Source organism: Macaca thibetana, chromosome 16 (genome assembly GCF_024542745.1).
Source record: "Macaca thibetana thibetana isolate TM-01 chromosome 16, ASM2454274v1, whole genome shotgun sequence".
Taxonomy (NCBI): Eukaryota; Metazoa; Chordata; class Mammalia; order Primates; family Cercopithecidae; genus Macaca; species Macaca thibetana.
Window position 1 is genome coordinate 14850329 of NC_065593.1, and position 24067 is coordinate 14874395.

General features: G+C 46.8%; 2 protein-coding genes across 6 annotated transcripts in view; one reads left to right on the top strand and one right to left on the bottom strand.

The window, feature by feature from the left end:
- Positions 1–24067, bottom strand: part of TXNDC17 (thioredoxin domain containing 17) — a 997418-nt gene that overhangs the window by 111611 nt on the left and 861740 nt on the right. The window lies entirely within an intron of this gene.
- Positions 1–24067, top strand: part of PITPNM3 (PITPNM family member 3) — a 103308-nt gene that overhangs the window by 26104 nt on the left and 53137 nt on the right. Inside the window, exon 3 of the mRNA XM_050765257.1 lies at positions 5900–6007. Coding sequence (XP_050621214.1) covers positions 5900–6007 — 108 coding nt within the window. The remainder of the gene's footprint in view (positions 1–5899; positions 6008–24067) is intronic.

Consider the following 24067-nt stretch of genomic DNA (forward strand, 5'->3'; position numbering starts at 1 on the left):
TGAAACTGTCTTTTGAGGTCGTCATCCCTGAAGGGACGCAAGGTTGGGGCTAGAGCAGTCACTGTGGCATTGGGTGAGTTTATTTGGGATTTGGCTAGATATACCAAGCCCAGCTCACTTTATGTTCTGTTTTTATAGCAAAATGTATGTCTTCATTTAGAAAATATCAGCTGCATCCTTCTGCTTAGATGGAAAGAACGCTCCAATTAGAGCCAGCAAACATCTAGGTACAAACAGAGGAGTCTTCATGAAATTAACTGCCAGGAGATAGTGTTACTGGAAGTCCCTTTAATTGGCAGGATGTGGATTCTTAGCCCAGCCCTTCCTCTGAGGTTCTGCATGGCCGTGGGCCAGTGGCACAGCTCTGCACCTGTGAAATGAGGATGCTGGGCTTCACCTCGAAGGATCTGTCAGTGAGGCTCCCCATGGCCTTGCAAGGCTCTGTTGGCTATGGTGTCCAGGTCCGTTCCCTCACTTGAATGGGAAATACTTCTTTTCTTTTGGTTTCCCCACCCCCTCCAGCATCTAAATAGCCCTCCCTCCATGACTATGCATAAGCAGGCCAGGCCCTGACAGTTGCAGAGACAAAAGTGCCATCAGGGCCAGGAATGGGGTGGGTATGGTGGTGGTGGTGGTGGTGGTGGTGGTGGTGGTGGTGGTGGTGGAGCTAGGGTTTACTGTCAGGGCACATCTGGCACTGGGTAGCTGGATCAAGAGCAAAGTGCAAGACTGTCTCCCTCGGCAGGGCTAAGGGAACTCTCTGAGCTAGAAGCTGGAGGAGTCCTCCTTTCTGCATTTACCCCCCTGTCCGTTGTGTCCTTGGTTTCTTGCTGGGCACTGAGGTGCCCAGCCTGGCTGGTCCTCCCCTCCCCCACTCCCCAAAGTGGGAGGCTGGGGCCTGAGAAGCTGGGCTCTGTGTTGCGGAATCTGCTTGTGCCTCCAACTCCTGGTTTCCCATAGCAACTGGCAGAGGAAGGTAGTGCAGGGCTAAATCATCCCATTTTACAGACAAAGTCTCCAAGTCAGGGTCAGGTCTCACAGAGAATGGGGGGCACATGCCAAGCCTTTGATCTGAGCTTTCCCTGTGATCACTTAGCCTCCTGGGGGTTTCCAACCCCAAGGGTGAGAGAGGGGGGAGTGGAAGAAAATGCTATGTGTCCTCTGGGCGTAGAGGACTAGACTTCCGTGATGCTTGTGTCACTGACTGGCTGCCGTCTGATCTCAGGCAAGTCTTGGGTCTCTGAGCCTCAGGTTCCTCATCTATAGAATGGCAGGGGTAGAAGTGTTGTCTCCTGGAGGGAGTGGAAGGATGTCACTGTGGGAAGCTGCATGATTATTCCTGGGCCAAGGAGCCATCACAGAAGCAAACCACAGGTGTGCCGTGGGCCCCCACTCTCCCCCTACCTTTCCCCCCATTGGGGGAGGGGAAGTGGAAAACAAAACGCCATGGAACCAGGCCCAACGCGTCTGGGGATGAGCTGTGCAGGGACTGCCCCTCACAAGGAAGAGGGAGTTATGGTATTGGCTATGGGGGGCTATGGCGGCACGTGATGAGCAGTGCAAGGTGAATGTGAGCAATCTTGTGGCCCAGGGCTCCAAGCAATGCATGTCTAGGTCCTTGGAAAAGTCCATGTTGTGGGTCTGATGATGGGCGGTACTGGATGGGCCATCTGCAGAATGTGACCAAGCCCTCGGCTCCATGAGCTGGAGGTGAAGCCTTCCTGGCATGAGAAAAGGAGATTTTCTTTTTTTTTTTTTTTGAGATGGAGTCTCACTCTGTCACCAGGCTGGAATGCAGTGGCGCGATCTCAGCTCACGGCAACCTCTGCCACCCGGGTTCAAGTGATTCTTCCACCTCAGCTTCCCGAGTTGCTGGGATTATAGGCGCCCACCACTATGCCCAGCTAATTTTTTGTATTTTTAGTAGAGATGGGGTTTTACCATGTTGGTCAGGCTGGTCTCGAACTCCTGACCTCGTGATTCGCCTGCCTCGGCCTCACAAGTCCTGGGATTACAGGTGTGAGTCACTGCACCTGGCGAAGACAAGGAGATTTTTTACTCTGGAGTCCTGTCAACAGTAGAAACAGAAGCTCCGGGGTAAGAAGAAAGGCTTTCCTTATAGCATTGGAGGTTGTGCTTACAGGAGTATAACCAGGTTTTGGCCAGGGTGGGAGTCAATCTGTGGTCAAGGCCAGGGCTATGGTAACAGTGGATGAGGCTCAGCCTGGAGCTTAGTCAGAGCTGGGTCAGGTCTCAGCAGGGTGAAGTACATGTTAAAACCATGTCCGCAGCAGAGATCACCAGGACAAGGATTAGCATGCAAGAGACAGTCACCAGAAGGTGAAAAGCAAAATCAACCAGGGCGTTTATACAAATGAGCACGGTGTGGCTCCACAGGTCCTGTTGGAGGCTTGTCCTACAATGTGGGAAGCAGAGCAAAGACTTCAAGCTGAGCCCTGCAGCTCCCCTCTTTGCCTGAATGGCTCCAAAAGGAGATATTGCTGCTGCTGCTTCCGTGTGTGTGTGTGTGTGCGTGTGTGTTCTTATTGCTTCTCAGGAGACAAGCCCATTGTTGCCGGAGTGAAGACGTAAAGGTTGAGTGTGGGAGAGAAAGCATGTTGGGGAGTTGGGAGGGTACACAGAGCAGCAGAGAGACAGGGATGGGCGGAGGGGCAGGGAGTGTGAGAATGCCAGAGAAGGTACGAGAAAGCAGAGAGTGAGAGGGAGCAGGAGGGAGAGAGGGCCACACACACATGCACACACATGCATATATGCACACATTCACACATGCATGTACACAGCCACACATGCGTGTACACACATGCACACAGTGTACATATGCACTCACACATGTACACACATGCACGCGCTCACACATGCATGTACACACATGCACACACATGCACATATGCACACACTCACACATACACATGCACATGTGCACACACACATAGCAAGAGAGAACAGGGAGGGGAGGGAGAATACCCTTAGGGAGCAAGGGGCTAGAGAGATCCTGAGGACAGGGACCAAGGGAGACAAAAGAGAAATCCATAGAGAATGAGAGAGATCAAGAAAGAAACATACCCAGTCCAGTAAAGTGAGACCCAGAGAAAGGAAAGAGAGAAAGGTGCTGGGGTGAGAAGAGAGCAAGGCTATGCATTCGCGTTCCACCCAGAGAGAGATACAGATGTGGCAGGCAGCACGGGAGAGCTTGGGAGAGGCCAAGAGAACTACAAGGACCAAGAGAGACACAGACCCATAGAAAGGGGTCCAGAGAGCTCAGATCTCAGTGAGTCAGGGCCAGATGTAAAGCGTGAGAGAAGCATGCTGAGACTGTGGGAGAGAAAGACATATTTGATGGGAAACAGACAAAAGCCCAAGAGCCAAAGATGGAGCAGGGTTATACTGGTGATTAGGAAAAAAGGGGAAAGAGGCCCAGGCCGTGCAGGAGTAGGCATGCTCAGACCTCCAGAGCCCTGGGAGACCCCACAGGGTTCCACTAGCCTTGCATGCACCACTGGGACAGGACTTATTGCACCGTAGAAGAAATGGGAGCTAGGATATGCTGAGCGCCTGCTGCATACCTGCCGCTCCCAGCTCATGTCAGAGGTATTTCTATCATGTTTTTCACAAAACTGGATTCCAGCAGGGGGGAGGTCGTGTCTCACCCTGCACACAGTAGGTGCTCAGAAATCTATTCACCATAGATTGAATGCTAGAATGAACAAACGGATAGCTCTATGCGTGAGTAACTGAACCAGGAGACAAAGAACTCAAGGTGGTCATCAGGCTGATCCTGATTACCTGACTCTGGAGCTGGGCTAGCATGTCACAGGGGCCGACAACAGCAGGAGTGGAACCAAGAGTGAGCGTAGGGGCATGACACCCACGCTCCTGCTGCTGCTGGTGGTGATGGTGGTGATGACACCATCGTGCAATAGCATCTCAGCCTGTGCTTTTACGGTGGGGGGGGACACTCTTATAAACACCTTACCTGCATCATCTCACTTAATCCTCACCACAATCCGATGACACAGGGACTACGATGATGTCATTTTTTAGATGAGGAAACTGTAGTTGTATTGCTAGCAGATGGTAGGCCCAGGATTGACAGCAATCTGTCTAACGCCAGAATTGAGCTCTTAACCTCTTCATAATTCTGCTTCCCGAAGAATAATATGACCTTATATTTGTTTACAGCACCTCAAATTGTGTTGTATCTTCAAATTTGTTGTAGTATTTGTCCTCACAGCAGCTTGCTAGACAGAGCTATAGAGCCAGAGTCGTTATTGCTGTTTAAAAGATAGGAAAACAGACACAGTGGTGGAGAGTGTGGAAAAGCACAAAGCTCACATGCAGCAGGATCTGCACTGGAACCTGGTCAGGGCTCTGCCCAGTACGGAATAAACCAGTTCCCAGATGGAACACGCCAGGATCAGGAAATTGTCCGAATGTGTGTGGTGCCTGGCTGGAGTGTGGGCAGCCAATACAGGATGTCCAGGGCAGGCTATCAGGATGGCAGGATTTCAGGACTCTTGAAACCGTATACCTGGTTTTGAATCCTGACTCTAGCCAGTGACCTTGGGCAAGAATTCCTCAGCTACTGTGTTCCTCAGTTTCCTTGTCTATAAAATGGGGATAACAATAATTGTACCTTTTTTGTATTGTTATGAGAATTGAGTTAATATTTGTAAAGCACTTATACTAATCTCAGTGTGTGGTAACGGTTAGATAATTGTTGTTAAGTCAATCAAATAGATACATAAAATAAGACAGGAGGAGATGTCCTAACAAGAACTGGGGGTCTGGTCAACTGAGCTCCAGAGTGAATCAGAACTCTGGACAGCTCCCAAAGCTTCAGATCCACCATATTGATTCCTTCTGTTGGTAAAGTTCTTTGGCAGTGAAATGGATCTCAACCCTTTGTTCTTAATTATCATAAGGTTGGAGATTGTCCTCAACACCCTTTGATGTCTGTTCTGTGAGGGAGGGCACAAAGCTCTTCACCAGAAAGGCACATCTGTTTTTGGGCAAAGTGTGGGGAGGACAGCACACGTGCCTAAGGGATTGTCTTTGAAGAAATGTCCCTTTGTAGGACGAGGGATGGTACTAGATGTGTGTATGCAATGTGTGGGACCCCGGGCCTTCTTTTCAGTGTGGTTATGGAATCTTGCCCCACTGGTTTCTCCCAGAGGAATCACTATGCTCAGACAAGGAAAGAACAAGGATAGAGACAGGGTTGAGGGGAGGAGTGCGAGAGAACGGAGGCTTTAAGAGGGTCATAAAGTTCAGATGGGGGCTAAAGGTTCCATACAGCTCAAAGCTTCCTTAGAACCAGAAGGTTTCTTCTCCTCCAGTTACTCAGCCACTCAACTCCTGGTGGTGAGTTACTTCTCATGTGATGACATCACCATCATGGCTGTCATCTGTGAGCACCTGCTCTGCACCAAGACCTTTACATCCATTATCTCATTTAATCCTCACAACACCTCTGTGGCCAGATCCAATTTAGTGACGGGAAAATCGAGGGTCAGAGAAGTCAGTAATTTAAGGAAAAACTGCTTGCAAATGACAAGGTTTTGCTCTTTCTTCCCAAACACACTGACTTTCAAGAGATACTGCCCTCAGTGCTAGGAATGGTACTTTTTATGGGGTTTCAGGCTTTTTGTTACTTTCTTTTGCTGTAGCACGTGGAGGTCCAGTAGAGTACAACAGTACCTTCTTGCAATGACAAATCTCTGAAAGTCTTGTAACTGTCTAGCTACAGTACCTAGTCGAGGTACACCTCAACTCAAGGAAGAAAGAGCATAAGAGAAAATGTCTCTCAGACATAAGCTCCTGATCAGGCTACCTATCCCTAGCTGCACCTGCTCATGCTCACCACTGCTTCTTCCCACAGAGGAGATGGCTGAAGGGAAGAATGCCATCCTCATTGGGATGAGCCAGTGGAACTCCAATGACCTTGTGGAGCAGATCGAGACCATGGGGAAACTGGACGAGCATCAAGGTGAGATTCTGCTTCTCTCATGACCAGGATGTGCACATAGGTGTGTTGCAGGGTGGGCTGTAGGGCTGGCAACTGGGGCTGGGACTTGGGTCTTCTGTGAAGAGTCCATCTGCCTTGGTTCCTCCTTCATAGCATCTCTGAGATTCTGCCACCTACAGGAACTCTCATGGGGACTTCCGTAGGGTTTTCTGTGGCAGAACAGCCCCAGGGTACTTCAAAAGATCTTCCTTTGTCCATAGAATGACCACCCCAGTGGCACGGGTGGTAAATGGCAGGTGCCTGGGTCCAAGCTCCTTGGACTGCCAGGTCTTTGGTATTGGAATCTGCTGAATAAGGAGGGTGACAGTTGGAGAAGCCTTTGAGCAGGACAGGAGCTGAGGTCTAAGGGGAAAGAGAAGGACAGCAGTGAGAATCAGGATTTCCTTTGGCTGAGCTGTTGAAGAAGGAGTATATGGCTGGGGATTAATCCAGGAGGCTTTCTTTGGAGAAGAGTTTTGACCAGGAGTTTGATCAGCCTACAAAGCAGGCTGATTCTTTTTGGCATCCATCTATCCATCTGCTTGGCTATTGTTCATCACTCACAGGCTCGTTGAGCACCTACTGTGTGTAAGTGCTTGGCAGGAGCAACCAAAGGTGATTCATCTGAGACCTCTGTCTTGTGATGTGTGACACTGTATAAATCAAGATATATGCATCAGGCTTAAGCTGAGGGCTGTTAGCTCAGAAGGGAGAGGCATGACTTTCAGGAGGCAGGAGAGGGGATCCAGGAAGGGCTCCTGACAGTGAAGCAATGGGGCAAGGCTTTAAAATGCAAATGGACAGCGTGGCTGAAGAAGTCATAAAATCTGAGCCAATATATGGAAAACTGAACCTCAGAGATCTTCAGCTGAGGGCTGTATTTGATTAATGTTACAATGGAGTGAGAAGCAGAGCCAGGGCTAGAACCACATCTGGGATGCAGGGTGCTAACCTCTGTACCTGTTACCCTCAGGTTGGTTTCTTCCATCCCTCGTTCCCCACCCCACATACCACTCCTCCTACTTTATTTCTTCCTCATCGTCTCTTCTCCTTCCTCTCTTGCTCCTGTCATTCGCAGTTGTGCTCTGGCCCAGAGTTGCCAAGTGGGCAAGGCCACGCTCTTAGGAGGTGTTCAGTGAGATGGTCCTGGCCCAGCTCACAAGAACGGCTGCCTTGGTGGCAGCTGTCTTGGTGGTGACCATCTTGTCCTGTCCCTGTTCCTTTTCTCATCCCCATCCCTGCCCCCTTGGTTCAGAGCTCTCCTCATGCCAAAGCACCCATCCTGAGAAATGGGCAGGCTTGGTGTGGTCATCCCATCTAACCAACAAAGAACCCAGGCTCAGAGGAGCCACGTCTTGTCCGAGGTCCCCCAAACTGGTGGCAACATTAGGCTCAGATTCCTGGCCTTCTGATTCCCAGTCCAGGGCTTCACCTCCCTGACTGGACTAAGGCTTGGCACAGTTCTGGGCCCTAACAAAGTCAGGCTCAAGGAACCATGAGTCTGAAAGGAAAGGCGCCATGTACCACTGTCCCATCCATGAGAAGGGGTGGGGGGCTCTGAGTCTGGCCCCCAAGGGCAATCCAGAGACAACGTACCAGTCTTCATAGCCATGTATCTGCCAGTGGGTCCTTTGCTGCTCTTTCCTTCATCCCGAGAACCCAGAGGGGGCCTAGAAGGGGTCATGGATTCTAGGTCCTGCCCCACAACAGTGCTTGTAGCCTTGAAAAGACAAATCTGGATTGGTACCACGCATTTGGCCATCCCCTTCCCATCCCCCACCCCCACTTGTCTGCTAAACAGTATATGACTCAGACCCAGAGGGCTTTCGGGTGAGCAAGAGGCAGAGTGAGTTGGGAGCGCATGGGAGGGCAGGGGATGAGGAGGCATAGCGGGAAGTCCAGGAGAGAGGCAGAAGCTGCAGTGTTGGAGTTAGAGAAGCCTGGGTTTGAACTTCAGCCATGCCACTCCATGACTTTGTGGTCAGGAAAAGTCACATCACCTCTCTGGGCTTCTGTTTCTTCATCTGCAGAGTGGAGGACTAGTAAAAAAGCTGCGATGATTAAATGAGATGATATTTGCAAAGTGCTTTCGATAGCAGGTCATTCTTATAATGATGGAAGGGGGAGAAGCATGGCCAGTCTTGCACAAGTGGCAGCCCTCACAAATGCTTCCTGGTGCTCAGGCACGATTGAATGAAGGGCAGTGCTTGCCTGAGTCCGAGGGTTGGTGGTGTTTCTTCCCAGTACAGAATGGGGAGCGGGAAGAAGAGAGGAAAGACGGTAAGCGGAAGAGGAAGCCAGCTGGATTTCCAGCTCCTTCCGAGTCCCGTTCTCATGTGGATTCATAACGTGAATTCCCACAACATGACAGAACACACACATTCATTTCAATAGTCATTTATGGAGCCATCACAGGGGCTCGACCCTGTGCCCAGTGTAGGGGGAACAGAGACAAGCAGGATGGCCTTGTCACTCCTTAGAAGCTTACAGCAGAGTGGAAGCGACAGATCAGAGCCAGGGGTTACTATACAGTAAGACAGGCTGGGTCCAGGCTCTGAGAGGCTCTGGGAAGTGTCTTGGGGAAAGGAAGATCCGTGAACGCTTCCTGGAAAGGAATGCAATCGAAATTGGTGGCATAGACAGAGCGGATCCTCCTGTCTTCTTCAAGTTTCCTGCCCTTAGACACAGGGCTCATTCCAGGCATCCCCCGCCCTCATGCTGGACACTCTGGTCAGTCACACTGCCTCCATGGTGCTCCAGCCACCTCCATGGCAACTCCCTGCTGTATCTCTAGCCAGGACCTTTCTTCTGGGCCCCACCCTCACATTTTCGGTAACCTCCTGCTAACCTCTACCCGGATGTCCTAAAGACTCCTTATGCTCCACACATTCCAAAGGGAGCCGACCTTCTTCCTTTTAAGCCTGAATTCTGTTTTGTATTTCACCTTTTCTCTCCCTCACCATTTAAGTCATATATTTCATCAGCACTTTCAGACTGCTCTCATCCCTCCAGTTCTCAAGGGTGCTAACTCTGCTCTGTGTGTGTGTGTGTGCGCGCGCGCGTGCGTGTACACTAATGTACCTCATGGGTTTTGTTTCTCGTTTGTGATTGTGAACTCATCTTGGTCACACGTACCTCTCTCTTCTTTTTAGGGGGAGTCTTGTGTGCCCTAGGTTGGGAAAATGTCCTCATAAAGACCGGCCTTATTTTCTTTCCTGCTGGGCCTGAGTGTTTCACTAATCTTGAATATTTTATAGGCTAAATTTATAGTTTAGAGTTTCCATTCTACATGGGTGGTGTAAATTTAGACCCTACACCCAGAAGTGGCACAGGCTTAGGGTTTTAATTACTCATGTGTGAATTTTCTCTCTCACTGTCTGTGAATGGTTTCTTTGCCGCTTCCGCTAGGAAGGTTCTTTTTTTAAGTTCCTGTAAGGATGGAATGGCCCTTCAAGGGTCCCTGCTGTAAAGTGGGTGCCACATCAGCTCCTTGCCATCCACAGGCTGAGGTCGGGTTGGTGGAGTTCACAGTGCGGTTTTTAGGCTCTGATCCCGGAGCCTCTTTCTTTATTCGTCTGACTCATGGGATTCACGGATCTCCTCTATCTCAGCTTCTGCTTTCGTCTCTGGATTCCTTTTTTTGTTTCTGGCACTGTGTATCATACATTTTTTATTTTAAGCTTGGTTCTATATTTATCTTTTTGGCAATATATGGCCCAGTATATATGTATATATGTATATGTGTATATGTGTGTGTATATATATATATATTTTTTTTATGGAAAGGGATCCTTTAGCATGAGCTGAACACCCAGAAGCATGTTGTTATTACTATTATTTTACAATTGTTCAAATATTATTATTATTATACTGTTATTATTTTTGCAATTGTTTGTCTTATTTTTGTGTAACATTTCTTATTGTAGTAAAATATGCATAACATAAAATTTACCATTTTAACAATTTTTTTTTTTGAGATGGAGTCTTGCTTTTTTGCCCAGGCTAGAGTGCAATGGCACAATCTCGACTCACTGCAACCTCCGCCTCCCGAGTTCAAGTGATTCTCCTGCCTCAGCCTCCTGAGTAGCTGGGATTACAGGCATGCACCACCACGCCCAGCTAATTTTTGTATTTTTAGTAGAGACAGGGTTTTGCCATGTTGGCCAGGCTGGTCTTGAACTCCTGACCTCGAGTGATCCACCTGCCTCGGCCTCCCAAAATGCTGGGATTACAGGCGTGAGCCACCACGCCCGGCCCATTTTAGCAATTCTTAAGTGTACAGGTCAGTGGCATTAAGTCCATTCACATTGCCCTGCAACCATCACCACCAACCATCGCCAGAACTTGGTCATCCTCCACAATTGAAACTCTGTGCGGGTCAAAGACCAACTCCCCATTCTCCTTTCCCCAGCCCTTGGTAAACACCATTCTACTTTCCGTCTCCATGAATTTGACTTCTCTAGGTACCCTACATATGTGGGATCATTCAATATTTGTCCTTTTGTGTCTGGCCTATTTCACTTAGCATAATGCTGTCAAGGTTCATTCATGTTGCAATAGGAATCAGTACTTTATTCCATTTTGGGGCTGAGTAACTTTCCCTTGTATGGATATACCACCTTTTGTTTATCCATTCATCTGATGATGGACGTTTAGGTTGCTTCCACGTTTTGGCTACCATGAATAATGCTTCTACAAACATAATAAATATCCATCTGATTTCTTAAATGTATCCTTACTGGAAAAAATCAAACGCAACAAATAAAACCAAAGTCTCTCCTTTAGTTATTCCTTCAATTACAGACCTCCTTGCAGAGTTGAACAATGTGGAGGATATCTCTCTAGAGGTCGATGGTATTAGACATTAGTGCTGCAACTTACCTCTTCCCTCACATTTAACAGAAGATCTTGGAGAGCTTTTCATATGAGTAAATATAGATTCACTTCATTATCTTTACCTATACTATAGTATTCTCTACCATAGTTGTACCATAATTTATTTAACCATTCTGCAGTGATAGACATTGGAGTCTTTCATTATTGTAAGAATGCTTTATGGGTTTAAAGTATAAGCATTCAAAATTGCAATAGGTACTGTCAAACGGTTTTCCAAAAAAGGGTGCAAATGTATATTTGCACACCAACCATGGATTAAGTTAGCCATTTCCCCACAATGTGTTACCAGATTTGATATTATCAAACTTCCACATTTTATCTAACGGCTGAGTGAAAATGTTTTCTTGTCTTGCTTTGTCTTTACCCGGTTTCCAGTGAGATTGAACATCTTTTCATAAATGTGTTGACCGATCCTATTTTCTTTTCTCTGAATTTCTTAAACACCATTTTTGCCCATATGCTATTGGATTGTTTATCCTTTTTACTGGATTTTAGGAGATCTTCATATATATTCTGGATGTAAATTACTAGTCTGCTATGTCTTTGAAATATTGCTACTTCGCTGACATTTCTTGTTGGTTTTAATAGTTTGTCAGTTGATTCTCTTGGGTTTTTCCTAGTTAGAGCATCACATCATTTAGAAATCTTTTCTTTCTTTCTTTCTTTTTTTTGGAGACAGAGTCTTGCTCTGTCACCCAGGTTGGAGTGCAGTGGTGTGATCTTGGCTCACTGCAACCTCTGTCTCCTGGGTTCAAGTGATTCTCCTACCTCAGCCTCCCGAATAGCTGGGATTACAGGCGTCCGCCACCATGCCCGGCTACTTTTTGTGTTTTTGGTAGAGATGGGGTTTCACCATGTCGGCCAGGCTGGTCTCGAACTCCTGACCTCAAGTGATCTGCCCGCCTCGGCCTCCCAAAATGCTAGGACGACAGGTGTGAGCCACCGCACCCAGCCTTGTTTACAAATCTTAACAGTTATATTTTTGCCAGTATTTACTCTCCCTTCTTATTTTTCCTTTTAAACTGCATTGCATGGGATCTCCAGGTCAACGCAGAGTGACAGAAGTGGTCGCAGGCTTTCTGATTGGACTCAGTACTTCCTGGCTGAAGTGCTGTGATGGAAACATCCCAGTGTTTCACCAGTAAGCATGACCCTCGCCCTAGGATTCCAGAAATACCCCTCATCAAGTTGAAAGCAATTAACTTCTGAAAGTTATGACTTCTTTCTCATTCCCCTCATTGTTCCTTTGTACTTTGTATTTTTTCCCTTCCCTCCATCCTTCTCTCTCTCTCTCTGTCTCTCTCTCCCTCTATTCTTAGTAAGTTTTGCCAAAGGCTTACCTATTTCAAAGGTCTTTTCAAAGAAATAGCTCTTACTTTTATTAATCAGTTCTATTGTCTACCGTTTTCTCTAGTTTTGTAAATTAACATTGCTTTTATTTCATTAATTTTTTCCTCCAGATTTATGTGATTTGTGCTTTTCTAATTCTAGAGATAGGAGCGTTTTAATCCTGTTTTTAAAATGACACACGCACAGTTGCCTTCCAAGAGAGAGGGTCCTAGCAAGGTTACTTTTTTTTTTTTTTTTTTTTTTTTTGCTTTTTTACCCATTACCTTTTTTTTGGTAAAATTTACAAAAGTAAGCTTTTGGGGGGGGATAATCTTTTCCTTAAAAGGACCCCAAAATTGTATAACCTTCAGTCCCCAGAAAAGCTGCATCCAGCCATATTGGCCACATTCCACAGGGTTAGGATAAGTCGCCCTCTCACTGTCCGTCATGTCTACAGAGTTCAAAACCTCCATGTTTCTCCTCTTTACACAAAGAACTGTTGAGAGCCGTGTACAAGAATCCTGACAAATAGATTTTTTTTTCTTGTTTTTTTTTTTTTTTTTGAGATGGAGTCTCACGCTGTTGCCCAGGCTGGAGTGCAGTGGCACGATCTCGGCTCACTGCAAGCTCCGCCTCCCGGGTTCCCGCCATTCTCTTGCCTCAGCCTCCTGAGTAGCTGGGACTACAGGCGCCCGCCACCGTGCCCGGCTAATTTTTTGTATTTTTAGTAGAGACGGGGTTTCACTGTGGTCTCGATCTCCTGACCTTGTGATCCGCCCGCCTCGGCCTCCCAAAGTGCTGGGATTACAGGCTTGAGCCACCGCGCCCGGCCTTTTTTTCTTGTTAATTAGCCATTTTATTCCACTATGATCAGACCATGTGACCCCAAAGTGATATCTTTTTGAAATTCTTTCTTGTCTAAACCATGGTCTTGCGTGTGTGTGTGAACGTTCCTTATGAGTTAAAACATAGATACATTATCTACACCGTATATGTTGGGTTACAAGTTCTCTGTAAAATTTAAGCTATTATCAATACAGTTTTCTCCTTCCCTTTTTCCTGTTTTTTATTGACACAATCAAATTTCTTATATATCTCCTTTTTCTGCAGTTCTAGAAACGTACAGTTTTAACACACATTTGAAAACTGGTATTTTTGGCCAGGCGCAGTGGCTCATGCCGGTAATCCCAATACTTTGGGAGGCCGAGGTGGGAGGATCGCTTGAGCCCAGGAGTTTGGGACCAGCCTGGGTAAGAAAGTGACCCCCGCCTCTGCAAAAAATTAAGCAATTAGCTGGGGGTGGTGGCATGCGCCTGTGTTCCCAGCTCTTCTGGAGGCTGAGGTGAGAGGGTCGTTTGAACCCAGAAGGTTGAGGCTGCAGTGAGCCATGCTTGCTCTACTGCAACACAGCCTGGGTGACAGAATGAGCCCCTGTCTCAAAAAAAAAAAAAAAAAATTAAAAATTAAAACTGGCATTTTCTACCAGAGTTTGGATTAAGTCAGTAGCTCTATCTATCCTATCCCTGAACAGGGAAGGACGTTGGTACCTTTCTTCTTCCTTCTCTTCCTAACTCCCCAGCTCTCATGGCCCCTGTCCGTTTGGTTTCATGTTATCAATTCTTATTTCAACTTAATGATAAGTTTTGCTGTTTTACTTTTGGGGAGGGTTTTGTTTTCTCATCATGGCGGCTTTGGCAGTGACAACTCCTCCCCCAACACCTCCTCCTTCTCCTTCTTTTTGGGTTAAGTATTTTGAGCTATGATTTATATTCAGTAAAATTCGCCCTTTATAGCATATAGCTCTCACTGCTACTTCCTCAATTCCCTGACTTCCTCTTGGATTTACTTTCTTTTTTCACCAGCATGTCTCTGCTAGTAATTCTTTCAGGAAGGAACTGTGGATAGCAGTTTTCTAGGTCCTTGCATTGCTAAACGTGTCTTTATTTTGCTTGCTCATTTGAATGCAAGCTTATCTGCCTCCATAATCACGTTCCCAACTATCTCTGCAGCTATTCCTCCATGGCCTTCTTGAATTTAGTGATGTTGCTGAGAAGTCTGAGATAAATTTGATTCTCATTCCTTTGTGAGTAATACGGTTTTTACTCTTCCTGAAGATTTAAGTTTTTAAAATTGTTTTCTTTCCTGCTTTTTTTAATAGAGACAGGGTTTCACCATGTTGCCCAGGCTGGTCTCGAACTCCTGGCCTCAAGTGATCAGCCCACCTCAGCCTCCCAAAGTGCTGGGATTACCGGCGTTCGCCACCATGCCCAGCCTTTAGGTTTTTAAGTCTTTATTCCTTGTATTCTGAAATTTCAAGCCATGTTTCTGAGTAGGTGTTTGTTGTGGGGGTGTTTGTTGGTCATGTCACACCTGGTTGTACCCTTTCCCTGCTGTGAAGCCTTCTTTTCATTGTTTCTTTAAGTATTTCTCTGTTTTATCCTTCCAGAGACTTTTCTAACCACATGTCACCTTGTTCTTCTTATTCATATTTCTTGGTCCTTGGTGCATTCTGAGAATAGGCCTTGGCTCTAACCAACAACTCACCCATTTTCTCTTCATCAGTCTCCATTCTGCAGGTCAGCTCTTCTGTATTGCGTTTCGTTTTTAGAGATTGGGTCTCATTCTCCTGCCTCAGCCTTCCGAGTAGTTGGGACCACAGGCTTGCACTACCACACCTGCCTAATTTTTTGTAGAGATAGGCTCTCGCTGTGTTGTCCTGGTTGGTCTTGCTCAAGCGATCCTCCCGCCTCAGCCTCTCAAAGTGCTAGGATTACAGGCGTATGTCACTGTGCCAGGCCTGGGGTTTGTTTGTTTATTTTTAAAAATCATCTTTTCATTTTCATGTGCTCTGATTGATTCTTTTGATTAGCAATCTGATCTTAAGTCATGGAAGCATGGGCTGATGCTACATTTTTAAAAGTCTCCATCTGCATGTTTTAGAACATTTCGGAGTTTTCTGGTAGGTTAGAGATGGGTGGGAATAACTGCACACTTAAGACTGGATTAGTCAGCCAAAGATCATAGGTGAGATTATAACACAGAGCAGGAGATATCTTGATTCGAATGATCTAAGGAGGCACACAGCTGCCATTAACACTATTCAAGTGAAGCAGGTCTTGCCAAAATCTTTTTTAAAAATTGAGATACAAATCCCATACCATAAAACCCACCTTTTTGTAAAATGTACAATTCAGTGGTTTTAGTATATTCATGAAGGGATGCAACCATCACCATTATCTAGCTCAATAATATTTTTTCTTTTCTTTTCTTTCTTTTTGTTTTTATGAGATGGAGTCTCGCTCTGTTGCTCAGGCTGGAGTGCAGTGGCACGACCTCGGCTCACTGCAACCTCTGCCAGCCGGATTCAAGCGATTCTCCGTCCTCAGCCTCCCAAGTAGCTGGGATTACAGGTGCCCGCCATCAGGTCTGGCTAATTTTTGTATTTTTTTAGTAGAGACGGGGTTTCATTATGTTGGCCAGGCTGGTCTTGAACTCCTGACCTCAAGTGATCTGCCCACCTTGGTCTCACAAAGTGCTGGGATTACAGGCATGAGACACCGTGCCTGGCCCAAGAACATTTTCATTTCTGAAAAAAGAAGCCCCATACCCATTAGTGGTCACTCACCATTCCCCTTCCCCCAGCCCTTGGTATTTCATATAAATGGAATCAAACAATATGTAGCGTTTTGTGTGTGACTACTTTCCCTTAGCGTAATGTTTTTGAGATTCATCCATGTTGTAGCATCATGAGTCAGTGCTTCATTTCATTTTATGGCTGAGTATTACTCCATTGTATGGATATGCCATGTCTCATTTATCCTAGTTGATGGACATGTGAGTTGTTTCTACTTTTTGGCTATTACAAATAATGATGCTGTAAGTATTCATATGCAAGTTTTTGTGTGGATATGTTTTCGATTATCTTGCTGATATACATAGGAGTGGAATTGCCATATCATATGGTAATTCTGTTTAAGTTTTTGAAGAACTGCCAAATTCGTTTCCAAAGTAGCTGCCCCACTTTACATTTCCACCAGTAATGTAAAAAGGTTCCAATTTCTCTGCATCCTTGCCAACCCTTGATACTGGCTGCCTTTTTGGATATGGCCATCCTAGTAGGTGTGAAGTGATGTCTCATTGTGGTTTTGATCTTCATTTCTCTAATGACTAATGATGTTGAGTATCTTTTCATGTGCTTATTCATCTTTTGTTTATCTCCTTTGGGGAAATGTCTACTGAAATCTTTTGCCAATTTAAAATTTGGGTTATTTGTCTTTTTATTGTTGAGTTGTAAGGGTTCTTTAATGAATTCTGGACACCAGACCCTTTTCAGATATGCTTTCTCCCATTTTGTGGGTTATCTTTATACTTTTTTTTGATAATGTCTTTTGGAGTATAAAATCTTAAAATTTTGATGAAGTTCAGTTTATCTATTTTTTCTTTTATTGTCTGTGCTTTTGGTGCCATATCTAAGAAACCATTGCCCAGTCCAAGGTCATGAAGATTTACCCCCATGTTTTCTTTGTAAAGTTTTATAGTTTTAACTCTTATATTTAGGTCTTTGATCCACTTTGGATTAATTTTTGTGTATGGTGTGAGGTAGGAGTTCTTTTGAGCATGATTAACTAGTTTTCCCAGCACCATTTATTGAAAAGACTATCTCTCATCCATTGAATTGTTTAGGCAGATTTGTCAAAAGTTAATTGATCATAGACATATGGGTTTATTTCTGGACTCCGAGTGCTATTCCACTCATGTGTATATGTTAGTATGCCACACAGTCTTGATTACTGTACACCTGCAGTAAGTTTGAAATCAGGAAGTGGGGGTCCACTAGCTTTGTTCTTCTTTTGCAAGATTATTTAGCTATTCTGTGTTTCTTGCACTTCCATATGAATTTTAGGTCAATTTCTGCAAAAATGCCAGTGGGGATTTTGATAGGGATTGTGTTGACTCTGTAGATCAATTTGAGGAGTATTGTCATCTTAACAGTATCAGTTCCAATCCATGAACGTGAGAAGTCTTTACATTTATGTAAGTCTTCTTTAATTTCTTTCAATGATGTTTTAAAGTTTTCAGTGTACAAGTCTTGCACTTGTTTTGTTAAATTTATTCCTAAGTATTTTAGTCTTTTTGATGCTAATGTAACTGGAATTGTTTTCTTAATTTCATTTTCAGACCGTTTATTGCAAGTGTATGGAAATATAATTGAGTTTTGTATATTGATCCTCTATCTTGCAACCTTGCTGAACTCATTTATTAGTTTTATTTTGGAGGGGATTCTTTAGTATTTTCTATGCATAGGATTACATCATCTTTGAATAGGTAGTTGAACTTTTCCCTTTCCAATCTGGATAGCTTTTATTTCCCTTTCTTATCTAATTCCCCTAACTAGAGTCTCCAACTTAATATTGAACAGAAGTAATGACAGCAGACATCTTGTTTTATTCCTGATCTTAGGAGGAAGGTTTTCAGTCTTTTACCGTTAAATATGATGTTAACTATGAATCTTTTGTTGTTGTCCTTCATCTAGTTGATGAAGTTCCCTCCTATTTCTAGTTTGTTGAATGTATTTTTTACCATAAAAAGGTGTTGGATTTTGCTGGATTTTTTTTTTTTTTTTTTTTTTTTTTGCAGACATGTATTGAGATGCTTATATGGTTTTTGTCTTTTAGTCTGTCAACATGGTATGTTACAATGACTGATTTTCACATCCTGAATAACTTTGCATTCCTGTGATAAATTCCGCTCAGTCCTTGAGAAATCTTGTTATCTCACTATTCTTTTACGCTTGGGGTTTATATATCTCTTCCAGGATAATGTATACTAACAATCTATGAGCTGTTATTTAAGGAATGATTTACAATCTAGGTTCTTCTTGTTCTTAAGACAAACTTAGTGTCAGCAAGGCCACGTTCTTGTCGACAGGAAGGAAGCAGTCACTGCCTGGGTATCCCTGATCAATTTCTCTGCCTCTAGCTTTCCAGAGAGCTATTTTTTCCTACCATTCACCCCCTGACTCTGGTTTATGACCTTGTATCTAGATACATGCTTCTCAAAGAGTGGCCCCTGGACCAACAGCATTAACATCTCTTGGCAACTGGTTGGAAATGTGACTTTGGGGGTCACATTTCTAGACCCCTAGACCTACTGAATCAGTCAAATTCTAGGAGCAGGGCTCAGAATCCACATTTTAACTAGTCCTGTGATTTTGATGCATACTAAAATTTGAGAGCCACTAATGACTGTGACACTAAGTGGGTTTAAGGACTCCACAGGTCCAATTCCCTCTTCCCTTCAGTCACTGAGTTGGATATCTTCCTTCCACGTTGTTGGTTTTTATCTAATATTTAGTAATATTTGTGCATAAGCCAGTTTGTGTTTGCAGTTCCCTGTCAGCCCATCTCTGAGTGATAGGAATATATGTGTTTAATGAAACCTGCTGTCGTCGAATTATTGGGGAAGGTAGAAAATGTCGCTGGTGTGAGTTGAACCAGTTGCTTCTGCTTTATTCCTCTTGGGTATTTTCAGCTTTCCATGGTGTCCTGTCCTTCAAACAGTCATCCTTTCTCACACTTGGGGACAGATGCTTTGCTTGGCATAAGCAGGGGTTGGGGGAGGACCAAGACACCTGGCTCCTCTACTATGGAAGCCCAGATGATCGATCACAAGAGGTTTCTTTGCTTCTGTATATTTCACCCATGAGCCTGCTGTTCCTTCTGTGCTGCCTCCATCACTGGCCACAGATCTTTCTTTTTTGAGATGGAGTCTTGCTCTGTTGCCCAGGCTGGAGTGCAGTGGTGTGATAATTCCTTGCAACCTCCGCCTCCTGGGTTCAAGTAATTCTCCTGCCTCCCACGGCTAATTTTTTAAATATTTTTATTAGAGACAGTGTTTCACTATGTTGGCCAGGCTGTTCTCAAACTCCTGACCTCATGATCCACCCACCTCGGCCTAAGTGCTGGGATTACAGGTGTGAGCCACCGCACCCCGCCAAGCCACAGCCCTTTCTTTGCAGGCTTGAGCTTATGGGTTTTCTTTCTCCTGGGCTAGCGTTATGGGCATTTGTCCTTTGCAGTCACACAGGGCTCCACACACTTGATTTTCTACTCTACTGTTGCCATCTTGAAATTTTTAATTAGGTTGAACAAAGGGACCCATATTTTCATTTTATACTGGACCCTGAAAATTATGTAACCAGTCCTGCCTCCTTCCTTAGATCTCTCTGCCTTTTAACTTTTGCGGATGCCACACAGTTTCTGGTCTGCTAAGGACACTTCTTATTTTACAGTGCTACTAAAGATTAATTCACATAAAAATGCTTGATGTCATTTTCTAGGGATCTGGAGGAGGAGAAAAAGACTAGATCATGTAGTCAGTTTACCATCTTTATCCAATCCTACCACGATGCTTCTAAAATAGAAATCCAGTCCTATCATTCTGCCACGAAATTGGCAAGTAGGTCTTTGTTGCCTGCAGTATGAAGTATAGATCCCCCAGCCTGGCACAGAAGGCCATCCACAATGTGGTTCCAGCCTTCCTTCTAACAATCATAAATTTCCAGAGTTAGTGAGTTTCCTATCACTACAGGAATCTAACAGCCCTGGAAGAGCTACCATGAGAGACATAAAGGGGCTGTCAAATTGTTGCTGAACCCAATAATTCCAAGGTTATCTCTGATTCTGATATTCATGGCTTCCTGGCCATCCCTCCCCTCCTCTTCTATCCCCTACTGTATCCTAGTCAAATGGCCAGGGGGCTGCTTGCAGAGAGATCCCTGAACTCACGTGGAGCTCGTCAGCTTCCTGCCTTTGCCCCAGCTCTATCCCCTGACTTCATCTCTAGCTCCCACAATCCCAGGCACTGCCTCTGGGAAGCCTCCTTGATACTCCAGCCTCTCCCAGACCAGTGTCCTCATGCCTAGCACAGCTGAGTTGATCTCTTATCTGTAGCACGGACCATTCTGCTGACAGCTGTGCGTTTCTGGTAGTGTCCCTTTCCTCCCTGTCTGAGCCCCAAGCGGTGAGGGGCTCATTGTGCACTCATACATTCCTTCCCTCACCGATGCATGCAGTGCACAGGAATGGACACTTACTCTGTGTCAGACCCTGTGCTGGTCACCGCAGGGGACACACAGATGACTCAGAAGTAGACTCAGAATTGACTGGCTCCCAGACGGGGGTGGGTCAGTGACAGTCCAGTGAGCTAATTGCTCTAACAAGATGGGGAACAAGGCACAGAGGGCTCAAAGAGGAGGTAGCGCTAGAGCTGCTGCATGAGGAACTAAGGAGGCTTTGCTGGGGTTGGGACAGACCAATGAGGGCAGGGGGAGCTGCAGGGACAAAGGTGCAGAGGGAGGTGAGGGAAGCAGGGAGAGTTGGAGAATTTGTCCTGACTGAGGTTGGATAAGCTATGAGGTTGTCATTCCTTAAATGACAGCTCATAGATTGTTAGTATAAATTGTCCTGGAAGAGATATAAAAACCCCAAGCATAAAAGAACAGTGAAATGCAAGATCTGTCAAGGACTAAGTGGAATTTAGCCCAGGTATGCAAAGTTATTATGTGAAAATCAATCGATGCAACATAATATATTGATGAAATAAAAGACATGGAAAAGATGTAGAATAAAAGGTATGGGAAGCAGGGAGATTTAGGGGAGTTTGTCCTGACTGAGGTTGGGGTGTGAAGCATTGGGCTGGGGGTGAGGTGTGGAGCTAGGGGATGGTAAAAAGGGGTGGGAGGTCTTGGAGAAGAGGCAGGGGTGGAAAAGCTGGAGATGAAGACCTCGAATGCCAGGCTGAGGAGTTGGGGGCCTTCTTGGGAGTGTCCCTGTGGATCGACTGAATGGTTTAAGCAGGGGGAGCGAAGAGCCACTTTTTAGAAAGATTATTCCAGAAGCCAATGTGGAGGAGAACAGGAGGGGCCAGGGAATGAGTGTAAGGGCTTATGCTGGGCCAGGTGAGGGGTAATGAGCGTGAGTCTCAACCTGCAGCTCACGGGAGGCTCCATGCTGGGAGTGGTCTGAGCAGGGAGGAGCGTGCAGGTCTTCCCTCCTCAGCCAGCCTTCATGAGCAAAGTCACCAGTCTGGCCCGGAGCCTGGCCAGGGCTCCCGGTGCTGAGTAAGGGGAGAGCCCAGGGCAAATTGCGGCTTTAGCGGCTCCTGTCCCTGCTCCACAGGGGCTGTCCCTGACACTTTCTGGTTTATCAGGAGGAGAATTCCCAGTTCTTTATTCTCCAAGGCCCCATCTGTCTGAACCACTCTCCCCGCAGCCACCAACTCTCCAGTTTGATGCAGGAAGGCTCTCCTGTTTCAGAAGTTTGCCGAAAGGGCTTCTGTTCTTGGCCACACATTTTGCTTCTCTTGCTCTCGGGGAACTCACGATTTGTTGGAAGGGGATTGGAAGAAGAGATATAAAATTACTCAGGAAACCATTCGCGGGACTTGGGAGTCTCTTCTCAGAAGAGATGATGTGGCTCAGCCTTCTAGGGCTGTGTGAGTTCAGGACAGGCAAGATTCCTGGGGCCCAGAGCTTGGGGTGCGCGACAAAACCCCGGCCTTCCCGGCCCGTAGCCCTCTCCACGTAGCCCATCCTGTCTGCGGGAGTTTCTGGCAGCTCCTCCGCTGGAAACAAGCTCCAGCAGAGGCAAAGCTGTCGGGCCCATGAGCCCTGCAAAGCTCCAGGCTAAGTGGGGTCTCATTTAGGCGGCAGCTGAGCCAGCTGCACAGTTGGTTAATCACCCTCGTCCTGGGAGCCTGCTAAATCAGGAAGCCAGGTTCAAGCCGGCTCCTCCCTCGCTGGCGGTTTCCAGGGAAGATGGAGCCGGCTTGGACTGGGTAGGCAAGGCCGGCTTCCTGCTGTCCGGGCCCCACACTTACCTCGTCAAACAGCAGGGCTTGTTCCGGACCCCGTCGGTGTCTTCACCAGCCCTGGGATCCCCGAGATGCCTGGCTCAGGCTGCGCTGCTGGAAAGATGAAGCCCAAAGCAAACACCAGCCAGTCCCCACGCCTCTGGACGCATCCTCTCTGCGCCCCTTGTAAATGTCCCCTTCTCTGCTCCCCACCTCCCCACCCCTCAGCCCCTGACTGTGGCAGCCTTCCCCTGTCCCATGCCTTCCTCCTCTAGGAAGCGCTACCCAGGCTGCCTGAGCCGCCCTGGGAAGCCCCTGCTCTAGGAAGCCCCCCACCAATAGAGGGCACGGTGAAATTGTGGGAATAGCCCTTGCCAGTATTGGGGTGTCCGAGGGACCAGATCCCAACGTTCGGGAAGTGATTTTATCTTGCTGAGGCTCAGCAGCCTTACTGCACAGGCGTGGAATCCAACGATTTTGTGTGCGGGAAAGTACTAGGCAAGCCAGAAAGCACCTGCGTGTCCAGGCACAGCCTTCACGGCGGGCTTTGAGGAGACCCAGAGCTTGGCCCCGACCTCCTTTCTGACATTTTCCCTCTTCTTACCCACGTGCAGCCTGTGCACTGGCGTTTCAAGGACACTCACCTCATGGCCTCTTCTCACCTGGGTCCTTGAGCTTCTTCCGGCCTCTGAACTCTGCATTCCCAGCAACCCCAGCTGCATCCTCAGTATCCCCAGCAACCCCAACTCTCATCCTTGCCCACCTCCCCAGCCTGCCCACCTCCCCACCTCTGGACATCCTGCCCAGGCTAAAGTCATATTTCCACCCTGGTAATGAAAGTATTGGATGGTCTGGAGAACTCGTAAATTGTTTCTGTGAGTACCAGCTCCGGGCCTGGCGTGAGAATGTGGAGGTAATGACTCAGGCCTGGCCCCTCCCTGCACTGGAGTCCTCCCCTCCTCCAGGGCCTGACACATAGTAGATGCCCGAGAAATGCCAGAAGCGTCTGTGTTACAGTCAGGGCTCAGGGCCGGCGCTCCAAAGGGTTGCACGTATTGGATTTGCTGTTCTGAAGTCTGAATAGTGTTATCTTCAAGTTTGTTTGTTTGTTTGTTTGAAACGGAGTCTCGCTCTGTTGCCCAGGCTGGAGTGCAGTCGCACTATCTTGGCTCACTGCTACCTCTGCCTCCTGGGTTCAAGTGATTCTCCTGCCTCAGCCTCCCGAGTAGCTGAGATTACAGGCGTGCGCCACCACACTCAGCTAATTTTTGTATTTTTAGTAGAGATAGGGTTTCACCATGTTGGCTAGGCTGGTATCGAACTCCTGACCTCAGGTGATCCGCCCACCTTGGCCTCCCAAAGTGCTAGGATTACAGTCGTGAACCACCGTGCCCGGCCAAGTTTGTGTTTTGTAAGTGAAGTCTAATGGGACAGTGCATACGTGCGGGGGTACTTGGTGGGCAATTCTCACATGGTTCTGCCTCCTGCTGCCTTGAAGCCTCCTGGGATCTTGGCCTCCGACTCTTCTGACCTCTGGCTTCTCAGCCCCACCCCCACCCAGCTTTCTTTTCCCTACCCCTGCCCATAAACAGCCGCTGGCCTCCCTGCATGCCAGAGCCTGGGTGTAGGCAGGGCTGAGGTTAGGTGCTCATACTCCACCATGTCTTGGGGCGAGGCAGCTATCCCCACCCTGGGCTGGCAGTGCCATAGAGCATTCCAAGGGTGATTCAGAGGGGAATAAACCTCTCACTCACCTAGTGCATTTCAGCGTGGAGGTTGCAAGACTCTTGTCTACCCTGGGTGGGGCCAGCAGGCCTGTGGGAGGGGCACATACTTGGCTCAACTTTCCAACTGTCACTCACAGCATGGTTTGTTGGCCCAGTGGCTGGCAGGAGGGGGATCCTGGGTGCTGGTGGGGCCTGTGTGTGTATGCCAAGCTAAGGAGCAAGGGCCCTGGGGCCTGGG